At 44.8% G+C, this 22,631-nt stretch overlaps 2 protein-coding genes across 4 annotated transcripts in view; one reads left to right on the forward strand and one right to left on the reverse strand.

The window, feature by feature from the left end:
* The window catches only part of Wipf3 (WAS/WASL interacting protein family member 3), an 87,724-nt gene extending 79,854 nt beyond the window's left edge, over positions 1-7,870 (forward strand). The window contains exons 8-9 of the mRNA XM_015490077.2: positions 1,573-1,649; positions 5,780-7,870. Coding sequence (XP_015345563.1) covers positions 1,573-1,649; positions 5,780-5,803 — 101 coding nt within the window. The 3' untranslated portion in view covers positions 5,804-7,870. The remainder of the gene's footprint in view (positions 1-1,572; positions 1,650-5,779) is intronic.
* A 3,859-nt stretch (positions 7,871-11,729) lies between these two features.
* Positions 11,730-22,631, reverse strand: part of Scrn1 (secernin 1) — a 62,368-nt gene continuing 51,466 nt past the window's right edge. Inside the window, exons 7-8 of one of the 3 annotated variants that reach the window (XM_048786403.1) lie at positions 17,489-17,669; positions 11,730-15,777 (exon numbers count right to left, since the gene is read on the reverse strand). In XM_048786403.1, coding sequence (XP_048642360.1) covers positions 15,742-15,777; positions 17,489-17,669 — 217 coding nt within the window. In that variant the 3' untranslated portion in view covers positions 11,730-15,741. Of the gene's footprint in view, positions 15,778-16,120; positions 16,145-17,488; positions 17,670-22,631 lie in introns of those variants that run through there. The other 2 variants (XM_015490180.2, XM_048786404.1) reach the window with 2 other exon arrangements.

Raw genomic sequence — 22,631 nt, forward strand, 5'->3', positions numbered from 1 at the left:
TACCTTTCCATGGGGAATAGCCGATGTGATGGATGGTTTCCATAGAGCGGCCCCACTTGATGAATTCCAGAAGGTTCTAGTGACATTTTATAAGGGGAAATCCCTTCAAAGCTATTTTTAAATCCAAAGCACTCTGTCTAACCCTGACGTTGTCTCCACCACTCACTTCTGGCACCAGTGAAATTTCTCTTGCACTGAGGCCCGAGTTGTCTTTTCTATTTTATGGAGAACTCACTGAATCTCCTTTAACCTCTTTGCTCTTGTTTCCAGGCATCTGTATCAAAACTAGGGAGAGCTGTTTACCTGGGGAAGCCTGTTTTATTACCTAATGCTCTTCAAATGGGGAGATGTTGGCCCCCAGGGACCAGTCAGCCATGTATAGAGTCAGGTTTGAGTTTACAATTGGGCATGGGCCTGGGGCAGGAGTGTGACTGGCACCTAGTAACAGAGAGACAAGTTCTGCTGTTAAATGTCCTACAGCACAGAGGACGGCCTCACCACAAAGAATCATAGAGCCCAAAATGTTAATAAAGCCTGGATTGTGAAACCCAGACCTAGAAGATTTTTCTGTAGTGGACAGGAGTTTCTGAGATTTAAAAATAGTCATTCCCAAGGCTATCTTCTCACAGGGAATCAGATCAGGGGCTGTCAGTGCCTTTTTACTTTTACTCAAACTGGCTCAAAAATCTGAGATTCCCTGCATCATTTGCTCCAAAATATCTTTATTCTAGACCCAGTGCACTCATTAATTTAAAAAAATGTTTTAATGAAAGTTACAGTACCCATTTATTAATGTTTTGTTAAGTTTCAGAGACCCTTCTGAGTGATAGTTCATTTTTAAAACTGTACCATACAGAGTTGTCCCAATGGTTAATATATGCTCATGGTAGAAAACTTCAGAAGTATTTATTCACAGGAATTTTAAAAAATAATAATTCTACTCAAGAGGAAACATTTCCATTTATTAATTGTGTTTTTAGTGAATTTTAAAAATAATCGAGACTGTTCTATTTTATACAATTTAGTTCCTCCAAATCAACACTTTGTACAAAGACAGCTTCTTCGTACTCCATTATATGATACTGAACTCTAGATTACCTAGAACCTTTGATTGAATCCAGGTTATTATCAGTTTTTCAATATCATAAATAATTCGTGATCATTGTTTCTTTATTACATGCTGTTTTTTAAGTAGCACAGCAACCTGGACTCTCCTGGGGGCTTTGGGTCTAACTGACCCTGGCATGGTGCCTGGTACACTGTAGATGGGTGTAGCTGAAGGTTGTGGTGAGCCATGAGTCAGGAAGCGCTAACAAGCTTAAAGATGATGGGCCTCACGAGATGCTGTCCTTGCAGCATGGACATGAGGACCCTGTGTCTGTGGTCTGTGGCTTTGAGGGTGGGGCGGAAGCACAGTCCAGGGCCAGGAGCCCAGTGGTCTCAGGTTTCCAGGCTCACCTTGCCCTGGGTTCCTTTGCTGGTGTGGAAGTGCTGGCTGAGCGGGTTTCTTGGTGGAGTGGGCCCAACCTTCCCCGGTCCAATCAATGATGAGATCTTCCTTGTTTCTCTCAGGTCACACACCTGGTCCCTGGCTCCAGACCGAGGCAGCTGGACAGAGCCCAGATGACATCAAAGGCAGAAATGCTCAGGTAACATAGCCCTCAAGGAGATTCTCCTGGGGAGCCTTCCTCAGACTCATTTTCTTTGTGGAAAGCCATTTTGGCGTGGCTTTGTTTCAAGCCAGAATGGAACACTTAGAATTCAAGAGCTGAAGCATGGAAGGGGCCCCCAGAATCACTACCACATGCAGAAGCAAGTTGAGCCACTCAGAACCCCCTTTGGACTCATTCTGCTGTCATCACCTCAGTCCCTGCCTATTCTTCCCTGAGTAGGATAGTTTGAGAAGCCTGTGAAAAACCCTGTAGCATTTCTAAAATCTAATTCAGTGTTCTCTCTCACCTGTAGAATACGTGGCTCCTTTTGGTGCCCTTAGAGCTTTTTCCTCCATCAATATTATAATTGATTTTGGCCAGATTGACTCACAAGCCAAGTCCTTTGGCTATAGGCAATTGACAAGGCCAGGAAGAAGACCACAGGGGTGCTTTTGTGCTAAGACAGTCTTGGAAGAAATGCCCTTGCTCTCACCCCATGCAACTTAGAAGTGTCTTCTAACCTGGGCAGAGGTGATGTCTCTCACTGTACAAAATGAAGTCTCAGGTTTAAAAGTCCTTTGTTTCTTTGAAAACATGTACAGTCCTACTCTGGCCTCATCCTGTTTCAGGGTTCTGTGTGATAGACAACGGGCTGGCTTGCTGGTACACTGGGCCACCCCGCAGCGGGATGGAATGTGAAGGAAAGTGACCTAAGAAGGAAGGGCCTCGATTCCTAAAAGCCAGGGTAGTCCCTGGGACAGGCGATAGGTACTTCCTCTGGCAAACAAGCATTTCCCTTCTCTAACCTCAGCTAACCCAAGAATAGCAATATCCATTCTCAGGTTCAAAACAGGTATACAACTGTAGTTAAAGAAGCATATGCACATAAAAAAGAAAGAAGAGAGGAAGAATATGCACAGAATTGTTACTAGGTGGAGGGGATTCTGAGAGGATGATAGGATAAGACACACCAGGAATCTGTCTCCCCACCTGAACAACAATTGCACTGGCAAAACCCATCTGATGGATTTTGAATGGAACTCTGTGTAGAACTTTGGGGTCTACTGAAGGCTTGCAAGATCCAGGGAATGCTTGGAGAATAAATCAGAATTGATTTTTAGACGATTTCAGCTTGTAACAGTAGCTGCTGAGCATCCCCCACCCCAGCCAGCCCCATGGCAGGCAGCTATGCATGTGTTCTTGGAGTAACTTGCACACAGTTTGGGGGAGCCAAGAAGGGCAAAGGAAAAAAAATACCCCCATCCTCCACACGTTGGGGATCTGGGCTTTAATTGCCCACTGCTGCTTCTGAAAACATGGGTGCAGGTAAAGAGGTAGCATCTCCCCTGCACCTCTTCCCACCACTGCAGCTCTCTCTCCTTTTGGCTGAAGCAACTTCCAGGAGAATTTTTTTTCTTCCCTTCATTTTACTGTTTCTACTTTTGGAAGCCAAACGTTAAAGACCAAGCTGTTTGAAAGCAACTTCATATGTGGGGGAAATTAGGAAGTAACCACGTATGTTCAAGGGAAAAGGCATAGGCTCCAGAAAGACCTGAGAAGTCCTTAAATTGACACCTCAAGCTGATTCTTGGCACAGAGATAACATACAAAAAATAAGATAAAAATAGAATAGAATAAAATTAAAATGATAACAAATACTTCTAGCAAATTCTGGGGAAGGAAGAGGATCTGCTTTCTAGTGTTATGGCATTGTTTGATTCGGATATCATTCCTAACAACAAAAAAGAAAATCACAAATTACACAAAGAAGTAGAAGAGTGAAGACCATTCAACAACAACATCAACAACAGTATCTTTGAAAAAGGGTTGATGGCAGATCTATTAGACAAAGAGTTTAAAACATCAGTCTTAAAAATGTTCATGCTGGGCATGGTGGCACGTCCCTGTAATCCCAACAACTTGGGAGGCCAAGATGGGAGGATAGCAAGTTCAAAGCCAGCCTCAGCAACTTAGTGATGCTCTAAGCAGCTTAGTGAGAACCTGTCTCAAAACAAAAAAATTTAAAAAGGGTTGGGGATGTAGCTCAGTGGTAAAATGCCCCTAGATTCAATCCCCCCTACAGAAAGTAAGTAAATAAATAAATTAATGGCAACTCTCCTTTTTTTTAATAGCAGATGGACACAATACCTTTATTTTATTTTTATGTGGTGCTGAGGATAGAACCCAGTGCCTCACACATACTAGGCAAGTGCTCTACCAACTTAGCTAGAGCCCCAGCCCAAAAGGCAACTATCTTAAAGTTGCTCAAAAAAGTAATGGAAGATATGGATGAATTCAAGCAAATGATGTATGAACAAAATGGAAATATCAGTAAAGAGAAAGAAAACAAAGAAATTCTGAAGCTGAAAAATACAACTGAAATGAAAAATTCACTAGAGAAAATGAAAGGCAGACTTGAGCCAGCAGAAAAACAGAATCAGTGAACTAGAAGAAAGGACAGTCAAAATTATTAAGTCTGAAGACCAGAAGGAAAAAACATTTAAAAGTGAACAGAGCCTGTCAGAGCTATGGGACACCATCAGGTGTTTCCAGGGAGACGAGAGGGGCATAGAAGAATGTTTGAAGAAATAACAGCTGAAACTTTACAGATTTGATTAGAGGCACGAGTAAAAACATCCAAAAAGCTCAGTAAACTCTAAGTAAGATGAATACAAAGAGACTAACATCAAGGCACGCTATAATAAAACTTCTGAAGAATAGAGGATCTCAAAAGCAACAAGAGAATCGATTTGTCACATACCAGGTATCCTCAGGAAGGTTATTGGCAGATTTCTCATCAGAACTTTGGAGAGGACAAGGTGGTAAGCTAATATATTGAAAGTATTAAAAAGAAAAAAAAAACCTGTCAACTGAGAATCCTATATTTGGCAAAACTGTCCTTTAGAAGTGAGGAAGAAATTAAGACATTCACATATAACAAAAGCTGAGGGAGTCTGTTCTCCCTCGCCTGCCCCGTGTCTCTGGCTTTCAAGAATCTCATGCCTTCCATCTTAGATCACCTTCCTGCACATTCCATGCAGCCCTGCAAAATGGTCCAGTGTAGACACTGGACCATTTTACTTTCTTCCTAGTATACTTCTGTAATTTCTACAAGGAATATATTGCTCTTGTGATCAGCAAAATAGAATCATCATCATAATTATAGTCTCATATATTGATATAGCTCTTTACAGTTTTTAGTTGATTTGTATATGTTATCTCATTTGATCCTTTTAATAACCCTGTGATCAAACTGGAGAGAAACTTTTAATGCCATTTTTTTTTTTTCGGTGCTGGGGATTAAACCCAGGGACTCACATATGCTAAGCAAGTGCCTGACCACTGAGCTACACTCCCAGCCCCAATGTCATTTATACAAAAGAGAAAACTAGGCTCCAGAGGCTGATGGGTTTGTCGAAGGTCACATGCCCAGACCTTCTGAGCTTCCTCTGGTGCTCCTAACACTATATATCACTGCTCTTCCTGGTGTGTTAGAAGAGCCTTCCTCACCATCAATGGGGCAAAGCTAGGTGGGACATTATGCAGCATCTGGTCTCCAGCCTCATGATGGGCACAAACCTAAATCACCCCAGACTTGTCTCTGCCCATGACAATCCAGTCAAGGATGGATTAAAAGTCTCTTTGGACATCCCACCAAGATCTCTGGAGATCATTTTCAATCATTTTCACTGCAGTGAGACACAAAGCAGCACCCAGAGAAACCAGTGAGCTCTGGCCAGCACATAGTGCCCAGGGAGTGCTCTCTCCTGCATGGATGCTGGGCTGGAAGTCTGAGGGTCTGACTTCCTTTCCCCCTTTTCCCTTGCCCTGACCTGGTATCTCCAGCATGTTCTTGGCTTTTCCTGAACTTCCTGCACAGTCAACTGCTGGTTCTTGGTCTCTTCTAAATGTTCATAAGTCAGAATTTTAGGTTGCCACACATCAACTTCATGCCCCATCTGGTTTGCCACCATGACCCCTTGGGTTAAAAAACCTCTCCTTACACATGATAGGACCATTTCCCAGCCTTGGTGGTCCTGTGTGAATGAGGAAAAGCTGTGTTTCCCACCCTTGGGTTCAGTGATTCTTCTAACCTCACCTGATAATCTTCTGTCATGTTCCCGCAGTTATCTCTAAAGACACTCCGGTGAGAAGACGGATGAAGCCAAGGTCCAGGGGTTCCATGTCACAGGATGAACATGTCAGGCCCCACCATACTCAAGCTGTATTCAGTCGACATACAGGCTCTGAAAGGAGCGCTTATTTATTGTAAATACGTGGTTTGCATGGGCTTTAAAGCAACATTTTAGTCCACTTTGAGTTATTTCAGTAATATTTTTAAAGACAACCACCATTTCTCCATTATTTAAAATGTATCTTGGCATTTGTCTGTACAGACAGAGCCCTGCCCCACTCCATTGTGTCTATCCTGTGACTGTACATATGCTTGCGGGCTGGCCCTTCCTAGATTCTGAACCATTTTTAGAGCATCCTTAGTTTGTAGGTGGTCCCAAAGTCCTAAGTAGTCACAAAAGCTTCTTATTGGCATGACTTTATATTCTCATTGCACCAACTGCAAAATCAAACCAAATAATGCCTTATAAACGATGCAGCTCAGAGGAAGTAGTGTGTGCCCATACCCCGATGGTGCCGCGCAGCCTCCGGGGAGTGAGATGTCACGTCTCACTTCCATTTTGCAGTACAGGGATGTCTTTTTGCTGCCTAATGTAAATATACTGCAGTGTAAAGGCAGGAGTGGGCTCAGCCCCTCCAGTGCCTTCCACAGGGCCCTTTTGTAACTGAATTATCCTACAAGTAGCCAATGCTCTTACTGTTTACAGTGCTCCTAGTGCCCATGTCTCCGTCACTTCCCTCCTGTCCCTCCAAGTTCCCAGCCCCATCCTGGTAGTCCAGGTGAGGTCACCTTTATGAGATTTTGGTATTTTTTTTCCTTTAGGAAAAAACATACACTAATTCTGATTATCATGAACTGCTAATTCTATCCCAGAAGTCTCCCAATCTCCCAAAGAGGTTGCAAAGATTTCCATGGAATATATGAGAAACGTGTAAAACAAAATGTCTGAAGAAATATATGCCTCAAATATCTGGCCACCGCCCCACCCTGAGAATCTGGGAACCACCCATAGGCCACACTCAGCCCCCTTCCCAGCTGAGGGAAGATGTCACAGGTCCACAGCTTCCCCTTCCCCTGTAATGGGCACCTGGGGGCGGGTGCACATTCAGCTCCCTGATGATGCAGAGTCCAGCTGGGCTGGAGCTGCCCTTTACCTTTCCTTGAGCCAGCAAGGGCATGGAAGTGGACAGGGAACGCTGACACAGATAAAGGAGAGAGACAAGGAGGAAACAGACTGAGATCCCTGAGGAAATCGGAGAGGGAGAAGAGGAGGATAGCAGAAGTTTGCTTTGGAACAACCCACTCATGCCCTTGAACCTTGAGGATGCGGGACAGTGAGCCACAGTGAGCTGGGTTTGGCCAACGTGACTGCAGACCCCTCGCTGTGGTCTGGAGCCGATCAAGCTGGTGTCTTGCATCGGTGTGTGCTTGCTCATTCCAGGTGGGAGACACTGAGTCAGCGTCAAGTATGCATCTCTGGGGCACAACTCAGGCCAAATTGTAACAGCTAAAATCAGTGGGAAAGAAGCTTTCGCGGGCCTTTTGCATTATTGATTTATTGTATTGGTTCTGGAAGTTTTCCAAGAAGTCTAGGATTTCATTTGGGGGACAGTATCCACTCTGCCTTCCTTCCGGTTGCATAAAATATTTAAAAGAGCTTTAATTTGCATAATGGAGAAGGCCCTAGACACAGGCAGTTCCACTTTGGAGTTTACTGCCGGCCCTGGTGAGGCGTTCAGAAGTTCTGCTGGGATAGAAAATTTATAATAAAACCATTCAAGAACAGAGGGAAGGAAGGAGCAGAAACCAAAAAATGGCCAATAGGGAGCAACCTCAGGAATCCGGCATCACGTGTGTCCTCGAGACCTGTCACTGAACGCACACCCTCCAAGCTCGGGCAGTGTACAGGCTGAGCCCCTTGACCGTGGACTCATCAGAGAGGCGTCCCTGCCACCTCCCACATCCTCACTGACCCTGTTGTCTGTGACTCTCCCCCTGTTTCACCTGTATTTTATATTTATTGATGCCTTCCTCTGCAGATTCATTTCTTTGTACCTAATAAACTAACTTTAATAAGTGGAAATGCTTCTGAGGTCATTTCCTAGTGAAAACCCATCTATGGTCACCAGTACTGATCTAAGCCAATTTTTTAATGGTAACATATTTATGAGATACTGTGTGATATTTTGAACGTACGATGTATAATGATCAAATTTGAGTACCAAGGTCAAACATTTTGGGGGGGGCACCAGGGATTGAACTCAGGAGCAGTCAACCACTAAGCCACATCCCCAGCCCTATTTTATATTTTAAGACAGGGCCTCACTGAGTTGCTTAGCTTTTGCTGAGGCTGGCTTTGAACTTGCAACCCTCCTACCCCAACCTCCCAAGTCGCTGGGATTACAGGCATGCACCACCGTGCCTGGGAAAGCCAAGGATTAGAAATTTAAGGATCGGAAGGGCTTCTGAGAAGGCCACAACAAAATGGATGTTTACATGGACCCTGTGCTTGCTATAACATACAGTGATGGAAACAGAGCCTTTCTTCTTTGAGCCAATTTACTGACTGTTTGGTTAAACCAAGCCTAAGGTTTGGGGGGTTCTTTTCAGGTATGTTTTTTAAAGTAGCTAAAATTAGCCAAGTGTGGTGGTACACACCTGTAATCCCAGCAACTGGGGAGGCTGAGGCAGAAGGATCCCAAGTTCAAGGCCAGCCTCAGCAACTTAGTGAGGCTCTAAGCAACTCAGCAACATCCTGTCTCAAAATTAAAAAACAGAAAGACTGGGGATGTAGCTCAGTGGTCAAGTGCTCCTGGGTTAAATCCCCAGTACCTAATAATAATAATAATAATAATAAAGCAGATAACTATATTTATTCAGTTTTATTAATATAGAATGGGCAGAGTGTATTGTTCATAAATTCTGCTAAATTGTGTTAAAATGGAAAAAAACTTTCAGCCTAAAATGCACTTGGACCCCCACTTCCTTAATTCAGCAAACCTCTCCAAAGAGCCTCCTGTGTGAAGCAAAACCATCTCCGACTCCATTAAGAGTGTTTTAGGTAGACTCTGAAGCCTGCTCTGAGGGAGATGTGGCTTATCTGCTAGGTGAGCTGGCTCAGGATGAGAGCTTAGAAAACACACACAAATTTGAGTCTCTATCTTCTTGTATGAGTTTGGGAAAGTAAATTACTTGGCCTGTGCTTTAGTTGCACTACCTGGATGTGTACCTGGGCATATAGAGATGAAGTTACATGAGCAGGCCCTGACCCTTCGGTCACTTCAGTCAGGCAAGGGCACACCCCTCCCTCTGAGGAGCCACCAGTTTGCATATTTCATGCTCAGTCACAAACAGGGCTCTGCTGGCTGCATCCCAGTTGCTCCCTTTTGTCACTGGCTGAGCTGCTGGGACCACGCTTCGCTAGCTGTGCTGTGGGATAACAAAGCAGGAGGGGTAATTAAAATTCATAGACGTTCCAAAAATAAATCTCATCTAGAAAATAATTTGAAAGCTAGCTACTACATGCTTCACATCCTAATGAGTTAAGAAGCTGACTTTTTTTTTTCCTGCTGCCATATTGGTGGAGGTACCAATAAGCTCTTTAGTGGCCAAAAAAGGCCAGTCTGAGTGGGGAAGAAGAGCAAGGGCCCAGGATAATCTACAAAGCAGGTGATGAATTCTAAAGTCCAGGCAGGTGGTAAAGGAGTTGAGCTTCACACTGAGGCACTTCTTAGGAAATTAAGAATGGGAGAGGTGAGAGAAACAAGTTCATGAGAAGAGCTGTAGATTCCAGAAGCTCTTCCAGGAGTTCCAGAATTTCTAGGCATTCCAGAATCTCAGACTGTGCCCCAAAAGGTTTGGCATCCTTCATGAACCCATTCTGTCATGGGTTGAATTATGTCCCCCACAAAATTCATATATAGAAGTCCTTACCTCCAGTATATCTCAGGATGGTACCTTATTTGGAAATAGGATGACTAAAGATATAATTATTTTCAATGAAGTCATACTGAAATGGGCCCTAAGTTCAATATGGCTGGTTTTCTTATAAAAAGGGAAAATTGGACATTGCCATATGCACGGGGATAATGTGGTATAAGAGGAAAGCAGAGGTTGGGATGATGCTAAAGATTTCCAGTAAAGCACCAGAAGCTGGTCAGGAGACATGGAACAGATTGCCTCTCACAGTCCTCAGATGGAACCAACCCCACAGACACTATGATCTTGCACATCACATCTAGGCTCCAAAGTCATGGAACAATAAATTTCTCCTGCTTTTACCATCCAGTCAGTGATACTTTGTTATAGCAACCCTACAAACTCATACCTACTCTTGGAGCTTTTCAGGAGTGTGTTACTTTAATGAAAAAAAAAACAATAAGCGAGAATAAAATTTAAAGCAGCAATTCCTTATGTCAATGGAGCAGTCGTCTAATCTGATCTTGACTCGGGTCACTTGTTGCAGGTGGCTTAGTCCTATTTCCTGAAAAAGACAATCAATTTTGCATGCCATAAGAGCAGAGAGGACTTTTTTTCTAAAGAGACATCCTTGTGTCATGGAGCTGCTAAACCTTTAGAAGGAGGAGACTCAGCATAGATAGCATCAGCCATTCTGATGATCTAGACTCTAGACTTCCAATTCTAGTTCTTTTTTTCTTTTAAAAAAATTGTGGTTAAATACACAACATAAAATTTGCCATCTTGATTGTTTTTACTGTCCAGTGTAACTGAAGGGCATCTTCACTGTTAAGCAGCCACCACCACCACCCAACTTCGGAACTCTTCATTTTGTAGAACTTCAGCTCTGTACCCATCAAACAACAATCCTCTATTTCTCCCTCCTCCCAACCCGTGGCAACCACTCTTCCTCTTCTAGATTTGACAACTCTAGGTACTTCACATAAATAGAATTGTACACTTCCTCCTGTAACTTGTTTATTTTACTCAGCATAACGTCCTGAATGTTCATACATGTGGTGGCATGGGTCAGAATTTCCTTCTCTTTTTAAAAGCTGAAGACTATTCTATTGTATGGTGTCACGGAACATGGCTAAACCGGTCAGCATCACTCCAAGTGAATTTTGTCTGACTAAATAAAGACACAGACACAGAAAGTACTTTTTTGGGTTCAATGACCGCTCCTCAGCCACAGCTCCTACAGGAGGGGCAAGGTAGGCAAGAAAGAGGAGGAGCACTCCTGGAACTCGGGTTTTATTGGGGAGAAGCCACTCAAATGAGGCAAGGGTAGGGTTACAAGAAACAAGTGGGGTGTGATCCAACCCCATCGGGTGACACCCACTCCTGGGGAGCTGCGCCTCTCTTATCAGTGGAGGTAGGGTCCAAACGCATTGCAGTGCAATACCTGTTCAGTACCTCCTCGCTCAGGACTTAAAGGTGTGTACCCAGCTCCTGTCCAGAGCGGCTCCCTGACAGTATGCTTATAGTACATTTTGTTTATCCATCCATACATCTATGGATACTTGCCTACACATTTTGGCTATTGTAAATAATGCTACTATGAACCTGTAAGTACAAATATCTCTTCTGGGTCCTGATTTGCATTCTTTTGTAAAGATACTTAGAAGTGGAATCACTGGGTCACATGGTAGCCCTTTTTTAAAACATTTTTTTAGCAACCGCCATACTATTTTGCACAATGGATGTGCCATCTTACATTCCCATCAGTAGTCTACAAGGATTCCATTGGCTACTTTTTGTTTTAAGTTGCAGTCCTGATGGATGTGACTCGATTTCTCATTGTAGTTTTGTGTTTACTTTTAAAGAATGAATTTACCCAAAGAATGGTACCTAATGCAGGAAATTTCTGAGTTGATTGGTTTTTTCTGAAGATTTCCAGCAGAAAACACATCCCCTTCCACACATTTCCTGTGTGGTGACTGACGCCAGCATTTTTTCATGAAACACAAGACAGAAGAGGCCACTGGACATTAACTTCAGTATTTTTTATTGTATGCTTGATGCATTTAGAGACAATCCCAAGGGCAAGCACTGGATAAAGGGACATCACCTGGTTTGTAGATAGTTGTACAAAAGACTGTTAAGACTACATGGTCAGTTCCCACTGCAGGAAACAAAGACTTTCTTTATTATAATTCGCTGCCAGTAGCATTTTCCAGCTAATACATTGAAACTCTCACAACATGATTGCAAACATGTATATATTGGCTCCCACAAGAATTCTGCATGTGACATTTCAAGATGTATGGTGTCAATCAGATAAAGCACATTTTGACAAAAACCTAAGGAGAGCAGCGGGGACTTAAGACTGCGTGGAATGAAATGCCACAGCTACAGGAAGCATACAGTAGAACTGGGACAGCCAGGCATGTGACCTGCCACTCCTCCCCCTCCCAGAGAGCATGCCCAGTGAGGTGGGTCCCTTTGCTTTCTTCTCCCTGTGCTTCCTAAAGCTAAGAGCTCAGTTGAAGACCTCTCCAATAAAGGATGGGTGGGTCTCCAATCAGGAATGCAATTAGAGACCTCATGACAGACATAGGGTCCCACTTGTCTTCCCTGCTATCAGCCAGAGCTATGTGTCACCTGTAAGGAGGTGAGATGACATCTGTTAGGATGCACAGTTATTTGCTTAGTCAGCAATTACTTTTTAGACCTAATGATTCATCCAATAGTAAAGGAACTTCGTTGCTAAAATCTAAGAGGCATACACCTGCTCTGTTAGCTTGTAGAGTAGCTCCTAATAATAACATCAGGTCTTCCATTACAGGGCACTAATGAATCTCCATAATTTTGATTATGTCCTTATTCTACCTAAGGTTCAAGCCACCTCCAAAAATGAAAGCACTATTATTTCTGCTTTGCTAATTTACTTTCACTGGAGTGTCTGCCCTTGATCTGAGGGCCATCTTCACTTATGGTAAATCCCACCTAATAGACAAGACTAACTAGCTTATGATAGGTTACAGGGGAGGTGGGGGAGAGATTCTGTCCTTTATGGCCATGACTTCTTTCTGCACAAAGCATGCACTGGCACCCCACCTTCTTAATAGATATACAAATGGTATTTAGGAAGCTATTTACACATGGTGACCTTTAAACATTAGTTTCACGTTTCCTCTTGAATATTCATTTTCCCTATATAGCCTTCAGAAAAGCAATCCCTGGAAAAGAAGTTATCCATGTAATAAGCATTCTTCCAAAGCAAAATCTGTTAGGAGCATTTAAAAGCAAACATTCCCCCTACAACAACCTACTCAAAATTCAACAACATATTTCTGACTGTTGTCACTAAATGTGAGTACAGCCACATCAGCAGACTGCTTGCTCTCTGTAGTCTTTCCCCACCCTTCCCAAATGCACAAAGAAACCTGAGCACTGCTATTCAGGTTGGACTGTACACAGACCCCCACCTCCATTGCCTGCTGGGAGGCACTAGGCCCACACAGAGGGCAGGCACACCCTCTAGCGGTAAGACATCGATATTACAGCTGTGACTGATGTACAGTTGGCCCTTTCCTGCCTGCAATGTCCACAAACAGAAGTAGCTACTGTGTTTCCCACTGCACAACTGGCTGGGTAAAGACAACGAGTTGCTACGGTAATCTGTGACCTGGGCCATAGTAATAAAAGCAGGCCTTGGTGTGATTTATTTGCACTAGACTTCAGATCAAATCCTGTATTACCCTGACTATCTCAGACAGGTCAGGTCTGATAAAATGATTCCTAACCTGTGCAGGTGAGACCATGCATTGAAAGAGAGGATTTCTGCAACACCTCATTTTAAATAACCACTCCTCAGGTAGACTTTGGAAGGTAAGTACCTACATCATTCTCAAACTTCATCCTTTTCCCCCTTAGCAGCTATAGACACTTCTAGAATGGCCACTCCACCTAAGAGGAGATCCTCAACTCATCAGCAGTGAAAGCTCAGGTCAAACCTACACTACAGGCTGCCACTACTAGCTGCCATAAACTTTGTCAGCTGAAATAGTCTTCCCATCTGTACTTAGTGATTTTACATACAGAATTTACAAAACTGCTGAATAGAAAGTTCATGGCAAATCTATGCATACACTCTTGAAGGAGAGTTGTAGAAAGAAAATATTCATTCCCATAAAATTTCTGAGGCTGGGGACAAGGCTCAGTGGTAGAGAGCATTTGAGAGTGCTTGCCTTGCATACTCAAGGCTGTGGGTTTTATCCCCAGAACAACAAAAAAAAAGGAAAAGAAAAACGTTAAAAAATCTCTGATCCTTGGCATTCTACCCACATAATGAGCAGCTGTGTCATTTTCAGCCCTCATGGGCTATGACATAGCTGCTGAGGAGTGACTACCCCTGAGCCATTTCCAAGTCTACTGATCCAATATTTCCTTTTGCTAGAATCATGTCAAGGATGATGAAGCATCATTAGACCCAAAGAGCACTCTCCCGCTAGCTGCTGTATTATCAGACACTCCTATCAGTCATCTCTGCCACTTTGCCATTGCAGGAGTTGGGAGAGAGTTCAATAGATGAAGGCAAGCCCCACCACTTCCTGCCCACTTCCACTACCAGTCTGGAAGCAGCTGCAGGGCATGAGGACTAAGGGGGAAGATCTAGGCGGTCAGCTGCTTCAGACACCCATGTGTGCGTTCTGACAGGCTGGGCAGGAGGGGTGGAGTTGGACTGTGACCCCACAGAGATGTGCTCTTATATCTGTCTATCACCTTCTTGCCCTCTGAATGCCCAGTATGGAGCCCACCTGGTCTTCCTTGCCTACTTTTCTGTGATCTACTAGTGGGTCAAATCCTATGATATTGGAAGCAGATCAGCTCAACTGGAGTCTCTCTGCTGAGATAAAGTAGCGACTGCTCGAATCTCAGCAACTTCAACTGCAATCTAAACAGTCAAGATTTTTTTTCCTTTTCTTTCCCTCATTAGCTGAGAGTCACAGTTGCATGGGGTGGGACTATGCCGCAGGGCCACTGGATGAATCCTAGATTAGATGCTGGTAACTAGACCAGGAGTTGTCCCTACGCAAGGCCCCATCTACATGGTAGGTGCACTGCTCTGTAGGGATAGCAGCATGTCTTTTGGGAGACCCATTTGGCGATCCTGGGAGGTCACTGGCACGGCTCCCTGAATCTCTAAGGTGTGTAGGTTCTGGCTAACAGTGCTGCCCAGCTCTCCTGCATATGAAGCAGGGTTGGGTCCACCACACACGAGTACAGCGCATGGAAATCAGGTCCTTGGAGATCATGGACACTAGGACACAGCTGGGGCGGCTAAGAGGCCCCTTTATTCCCTCCCATTGGCTTCGTTCCCCAGGGAACACCTGTGGAAACCGCAGTGCCCACAGGCATGCACCCAGGTGAAGAGCAGCTGGGGAGGTGCCCCCTGCCCTCCCCACACACAGGAGCCTGTGTGCGCCAACAAACGCCTTTTGTTAACCTGGAAGAAACGGGTACTGAAAGACTAAGACTTCAAAAGAGCTTGCTTTTCCCACCAACTCAACACGGCGGAGCCTGTCTTTCAAGCCTCCATGAACTCTAGTCCTGAAAGAGGCTAATGTGTCCATTGTCACTGAAATACAAGAATAGCAGCTTCAGATCCACAATTTGTCACACAACTGAACGCGAGAGGCCAGAGGGATACGTGTTACATAGCAAAGGAAGGGGACCTACACGGCTGAGAAAGGGACATTTAGAGACACAAGGTAACAGTTGGATCTGGCTTCAGAAAAGGAGACCACCTGATAACTTTTCTCATTTTACTCAAACAGGAGAGTGGTTTGTTTTGCTGGTCATTTAGTCAGGTGGGAAGTTTTAAATAAGAAGGGGAAAGGGAATGCTCACTTCACTTAAAGAACTTAATCTCCGTGTCGACACAGTCATAGAAAAGGTCCCCCACCTCGGCGGGGTCTGGGGGCTCAGGGCTGCTCAGGATTTCTTCCATGGCTTCCAGGCCTTGCTTCTCCAGCTCCATCATGGTCTTCTTCAGCACGCGGCCCTGCTCCTGAGGAAGGACACGGCCTTTGCACAGTCAGCACAACAGTGGGATTGTGGCTGTGGACACTGAGCCTCGGGGGTTCCGCTGGCTTCCTGCTCACAGTCCCATCCACCCACTCTGATCTGTTCCCAAACCACTGCCACGAGGACCGTTCTAGAATGTGGCTGCTTCAGGATAAAATCCAGACTCCTGAGCGGCATTCAGGGAAGGCCCTGATGAGAAGAAAGGTCTTGTGGGCCTGACCTCTTGCCTTACCTCTTCCTCGTCTTCAGCCAGACTGAATTACCTTCTCCACCTCATGATACTTTCCCCCATTGTACAGTGACTCTCCCTCGAGCGAGTCTTTCCCTACGTCAACACTTGGGCAACTTGTGCCCATCTTCAGATCTCCTTGGAAGGCCTTCCCTCTGGACCCCCACTGGACAATGCCTCTACTTTTACCATGGTTGCCATCTTCCGTCTTGTGATGGCCTGCCCACATGGCTATGTCACCCGTTAGGTCATGATCTCCTAGGGCACAGGAATTGGACTTAATGGTGCCATCCAATGGCTGGGACATAGTAGGTGTACTGCAAAGATGTTTGCTGAATGCTCAATGAATGTTTATCTCCTGGGCACTCTTTTTATGAGATGGTAAGAGCTCTTCCTCCAAGAGGGACTCGCTCATTTATAGTGAGTGACACTGAAGGCTTTCATTTACCCAATTAGTCCCAGAACTGAGAAGCCACTCTCCTTACTCATCCACTACTTCCTGATTCAACCCAAGAGTCATTTCTAAATTTCAAAACTCACCAATCCCATGGGCTCTTTCTACCCGTACATTCTCATTGCTTGATACCCACAAAACCAGACACCAGTAGGTGACATTTTGAGTCTACCTGGGGCTTTCTGTCATCCACCTAGAAAATAAGGCCTGTCAGAAACTTTATTAACCAAGCTTCAATCATAGAAGCAGTTTGACTTTGAAAAAGTACTCTTAAAAAAAAAAAAAAAATAGGAACTTAGCCGGGCATGGTGACACACATGTGCCTGAAATCCCAGCGGCTTGGGAGGCTGCAGCAGGAGGATCAGAGGTTCAAAGACAGCCTCAGCAATTTAGTGAAGCCCTAAGCAACTCAGTGAGATCCTGACTCTAAATTTAAAAGGGGAGGGGGACTGGGGATGTGGTTCAGTGGTTAAGTGCCCCTGGGTTCAATCCCTGGTACCAAAAAAAGAAAGAAAAACTGGGAATGTGAGAATCTTTTTCTAAATGATATCGGTAGTATGGGAAAATATGCTTAACATAAAATTTGGTACATGGTGGTTGTGCAACCACCACCACCATCCATCTCCAGAGCATTTTTGGAGAATTATTTTTTGGAAATAGCATATGATTGCATCTTTAAATAAAGCACTGCCAATCAATTATAGCTTCTTAGCCCTAAAAGATTGCAAAGAATTTTTAGAAAGCACTGAAGCAGGTCTCCTTTCTAGAACTGCACATCTCTATTCCTCCTAAGTCAACAGTAAATGAGAGAGAGCTTGGCCCACTGAGTTCCAGAACATGAGAAGTAAAGGCTTTGTTTTACCTGGTTTCAGGAGATTGGGTAGGAAAATGAGCACCAGCATTCTAGGAAGGCCTGTGGAACCTGGCTTCCCGGGAGGAGACTGGCCAAGAGGAGAGGAGGCTAACGGACTCCCTGACTCCTTCCTCACGGACCTCATTACCCTCCCTGAACCCTTACCCAGGCTTACCTGGTCACTCTCGATGACAGCACGTGCCCACTCGTGGGCCTTGTACAGCTCATGCCGGCGGTCTGGTTTCTCCTGGAACCGAGGCTCCCTTTTAGCAGGGTCATCGTCCCCAAAACAGGGAGACTGTGCTTTAGGAACGAGTTTTACATCATCAACAAAGATGAAAGGCTTGAATATGGACCTGGAAAGAAAGGACAGTCAGACTGAGCATAGGGCGTGAGGACACCCAGAGACTGTCTCTTTATTCAGCAATCATTTTCAGAGCCAACTCGTGGCAGGTGGGTTCGTGCCAAGAGAAACACACTGCATGTTTTAGTAGCTATTTTAATAAAACTAACAGCCATTTACAAGCTGCAAATTCTTCTATTTACAGTGAGGAGACACCGAAACAGACTTTTTCTGTCCTGGAAAGAGCATCCGAGAGAACTCTTTTAAGTTGTATAAAGTGAGGCAAAAAGACACATAGTGTTCTGGGAAGAGGATGGAATGGATGGTCAATTTGAGATGAAAGGTCTGCCCCTTTCTCTCCTGGAAAGGAAGGGTCTTTTGGTTTTAAGATTCTCATTGGAAAATCTTTGTAAGATCTCTCACAGCCTCAAGGAGGGTACTGATTAAGACAGATGAAGCAGAAATTCCCAGAGACCCCAGAGGGGACACCTGCAGAGAAGCAGAAATCTGGCTGTGTGAAAGCAGGTGCTGGGCAGAGTGAGGGGCTGATACCCCTTTATTCTTTGATCCAGCTCTTCTGGCAGGACTGATGTCTGGCAGGCAGGCATGTGTGAATATCCTTGTGCGTGGCTTGCACACATCATATCACACACACACACACACACACACACACACCCAAGAGAGCCATGCACGTCAAGAGCTGTGGCCTGGCGTTCCAGGCCAGTGTCACAGCTGATGAACACTGGGAAGGACACTTATTCTCCCCTCTCCACACCCGGAGAAAACACTGCTGGGCAGAGGGGCACTCCTGGTAGGCATGGGCACTGCTGGACCTGCGGCCTGATGTTAGCCAAGCTGTGGGGCAGCGCCTGCAGTAACGATAGGAGAGCATGAGCCACGTACACATCCCATGTGTTTTCAATTTATCAGATTTGGACTTTTCTTTGCCCCTCCATGGGTGTACCCTGTCCCACTCCAAGGAGCCTCCATTGGGTTAGAAGTGAGCTTGGATGCTGACTTTTTCAGCCCAGAGGTGTTAAGATGTGAGGCAGCCAGAGTAACCTTGCCATTGTGCCCTGAAAATACATTCATGTGCACCATGATCTGAAAACGACTGGTGATCAGACACTCTTGCTCCCCCAACTTGTCCTTGGACTTACAGCATCAGCATCCCTGCCCTGTCCTGTCCTGCTGAAGCAGAATCTGCATTTTTAACAAGATCCTGGGGGATTCATAACATCTGGGTCTGAGAAGCACAGTCATAGAGAACAGTAGTGGGAAATAACCTCTCTGTTAGTTTCCTGAGGTGATCACAGGAAAGGGCTCGAGAGAGCACTGACACTGGTCACAGCATCTAATTTAACCTGCATGTCAAAGGCAATGAGAATTTGCACCCCACGGTGATGGAGTGAGTGGTACTAATTAAGGATGCGTGTCGGGGACTCTGCTGTCTTCTGCAGGTGATACATATCATTCATATGGGAGATTGGTCCCCTCCTCAGCCCTACTGCTGGGGAACACAAGGTGGGCCAACCTGGCATATCCCTCCTTAGCCACCATCAAAGGAAGTCGCCCAAGACATAGGGAAGCTACTTACACCCCCTACAGCCTCTTGGAAATAATTGTTCCTTTTCCCTTCTACTGACTGTTGGATATGAAAAATGAATTAATACAAAACTTCAAACTGTCAAAACCAATTCTGATTACCTGGGAAGTGGGAGAGAAAGAGTGTGCCCAGCACAGAAGGGCATCCAGAGATGTCTCTGGGTCCCTCTGGTCTCCAATGACACAACTACATCCCAGACAGCACCAGGGGTGTTCTGAGGGGTTCCCGATTTTTCCCAGTGCTGGGGACTGAACCCAGGGCCTCATGCTCACTAGACACACACTCTGCCAATGAGCCCAGCCCTGCCAAGAGTGTTCCGAAAAGCCAGTGTACATCCTACAGGAGTTGCCACACAATGGCCGTCAGGCTCCGTGACTAACATAGAGACCCTCTGCTGACAGGGGCCTGGAAGTCCCAAGCCCATTCCTCAGTCCACACCTACTGGGTCACAGGGCTCTGCATTGGGTAGAGCCAGTGACAGCATGGCTCCTCATGGTGTGAGGCTCTGTAGTGGGACTGGTGCAGGCCCCAGCACCAGCAGCCGAGGGAGTTGCAGGCTCCAGCAGAGCCCACTGCACCCTGGCTACAAGGGGGACCCTTGGAGAGGAGGCCCGTCTCCCAGCCCCAGGCCACGATGATGTTCACCTGCTACTTCTTTCAGGGCCACACTGCACCTTTGTTCTCTAGCACTTAAAGCTGGAGTGGAGTGACCTCCTCATTGGAAACCTGCCTTTGTATTTCTGGAACCTAAGTGCTTTGCTCACCAGGTATCTCTTCTGACACACTGACCCCAAGGGAGAACCTTGCCTGCCAGAGGGGCTGGAAAGAGACATCTTGGAGCACCTGAGTTGCCTTGTGACAGGTGGGACAAAGAACAGACTGGGACTGGGCATGGGGGCATGAGTACTCTCTCTGCCTCTGACCAGCTGGGGGCTGATGTTTTCCCTTTCTTGGGCTCACCTGGACTAAAGTGGTCCCTTCTAGCTTCTAAAGCTGTCTTGCCATTTCTATGTCTTTGTCCCGAGACCTGTGAACTTGTAACTCCACTTCAACCCACAGTCACGGTCTTCTGCACCCAATATATAGGACACTGGTAGTAAAGAATGCTGTTTGATATAACTTCAAACCCAGTCGAAGCTCCCTGGAATATGGAGATTAATTCATGACAGCGTCTAGCAGCTTTTCTAAAATAAGAGGTACTGTATGTTCAGACCTCCCACCTATCGGTTTGATCTTAAAAATAAAAATATGAGCAGGTGCCCATAATATTTTAAGCAGCCTAAGATTTCCAAAAACTTCTTTCCATACTCTGTGAGGAAGTCAGCATCCTCAACTGCTAAAAACACAAAGCATAAATTTGTCAAGGTGTTTAAAGGAAGAATTTTTGAGATTCAATAAATTATATAAATAATAAAAATTTTGAAATAAAATTATTTATAGAATAAGGAATATAATTATTGTTGATAATACACTGCAATAATATTAATATTAATTTAAATGAGAATTTGGAAATTATCTATAATTCAGGTTTGATCATTTGTTCCTATGTACTATATCCCAAAAAGGGAAACTGGCTAACTCGGTGGCTCCAAATATTGTGACTTCTTACCAATCCTTATTGAAAACACACTGAAAAATCTAAATTGATGGGCCGGGGTTGTGGCTCAGTGGTAGAGCACATGCCTAGCACCTGTGAGGCACTGGGTTTAATCCTCAGCATTGAATAAAAAAATAAACAAGTAAAATAAAGTTATATAAAAAAGACACCATTAATAAATTAAAAAAAAAATCCAAATGGATAAGGAGCTACACTGGCATGTTCCCATATTTGAACCTCAGATGGCAGCCTCTTCAATACCACTTGTAGAAATGTATGGCAACTGATAGCCCAGAAATATTAAATGACTTGACCAAGGTCACATATCCAATTAGTGTCAAAGCTGAAACTGGGTAGTGACCACTCCTCTCCACCACCTTTCCAGGAAGAGGCTCACTTCATCATGTATGTGGAGTGACCCAGAGTGTGTCCTATAGTTGGCTCTAAGTGGGACATAGCAGAGAGGCTCCAGACAGCTCACTGTTCTTCTGTCCCCAGGGCTGGACTCTGAGGACGACCTTCAGAAAGGTCACTTAGACAGAACTCACTGTGGTCATTCAGCCCCTCTACAGTATGACATGAATATAAGATGTTAGGTCCAAAGGGAGGAAGTGCTTCCAATGGCCAAGGGCATCACAGGGCTGGTTTATGAGGAGGTTTGAAGCCAGGAGAGTACTTTAAGAGACTCTACTGAGGGGGCTGGGCTATAGCTCAGCAGTAGAGCACTTGCCTAGCATACATGAGGCACTGGGTTTGACCCTCAGCACCACATAAAAATAAACAAATAAAATAGACTCTACTGAGGGACACTGAAGCCAACAAGACCAAGAACAACACTACAGGGAGCCATGTCCTTGCCACCTTCAGCTCTCAATGAGACAGGTCTAAGGTCTGAGGCACACAGCCTCATGACACACGGCACAGCTTGGTCTTCCAAGATCTGACTCAGAGACGTGCAGGAAGTTTAGCCTTGAATGACACTTTGAACACAGCCACAAAACATTTCCACTGGTGGCACCTTTGCCTTATCTGCCCATTTTTCTTTCCAGAAACTTCTGGTAGATGCACCAAACCCGTGTTTAAAAAAAAAAAAAAGAAATCTGTTTTCCCATAATTTGTTTTCTCATTTGGAAGAACAAAAATTATCATGAAAATCTCTATAAAGTTTTACAGCCTGGCACAAATTTCAGTGTTTGCATTTGCATCTCCTGGCTCTGCTCTTCTCATGTTCATTTGTCCTTCATTCAGCAAATATATGTTGGGTCTGACTCAGTGCCTGACAAATATTATGGAGGCAGCAGTGAATACACAGGGCAAAACTTCTGTCCCATTTTACAGGTGAGATGACTGAGGCTCACAGAATCCTAGTGCTTTGTCCAAAGTCACATTCCTAACCAACAGTGGACCTACAACTAAACTTAGACCTTCTACATCCAAAGTCTGTTTTCCCTACTACTTCCCAACCTTGAATCCTGTTGGTATTTTTCATATACATTGTGTAATTGCAAAAAATAAGGACTTTTTTGTTTTTTGGGACTTGGGATTTTAATATCTGTGGCCAGTCAACCGTTTCAGCCACAAATGTGGCTCTCTTCTTGCTGAAGATGTGGACACTCCCCAGCAATGAAACCAGGCTGGTCTTGTAACCCAGAATCCCTGCAAATCCACTGAGGATCATTAGTCCCTGAAAGAAAAATACAAGCCCCTGCTCAGATAAATCTGCTACACCGTGAACCAATCTAAAAGGCAGATGGTTTCCCTCAAAAGGCAGG

This window comes from Marmota marmota, unplaced genomic scaffold (genome assembly GCF_001458135.2).
Source record: "Marmota marmota marmota unplaced genomic scaffold, marMar, whole genome shotgun sequence".
Taxonomy (NCBI): Eukaryota; Metazoa; Chordata; class Mammalia; order Rodentia; family Sciuridae; genus Marmota; species Marmota marmota.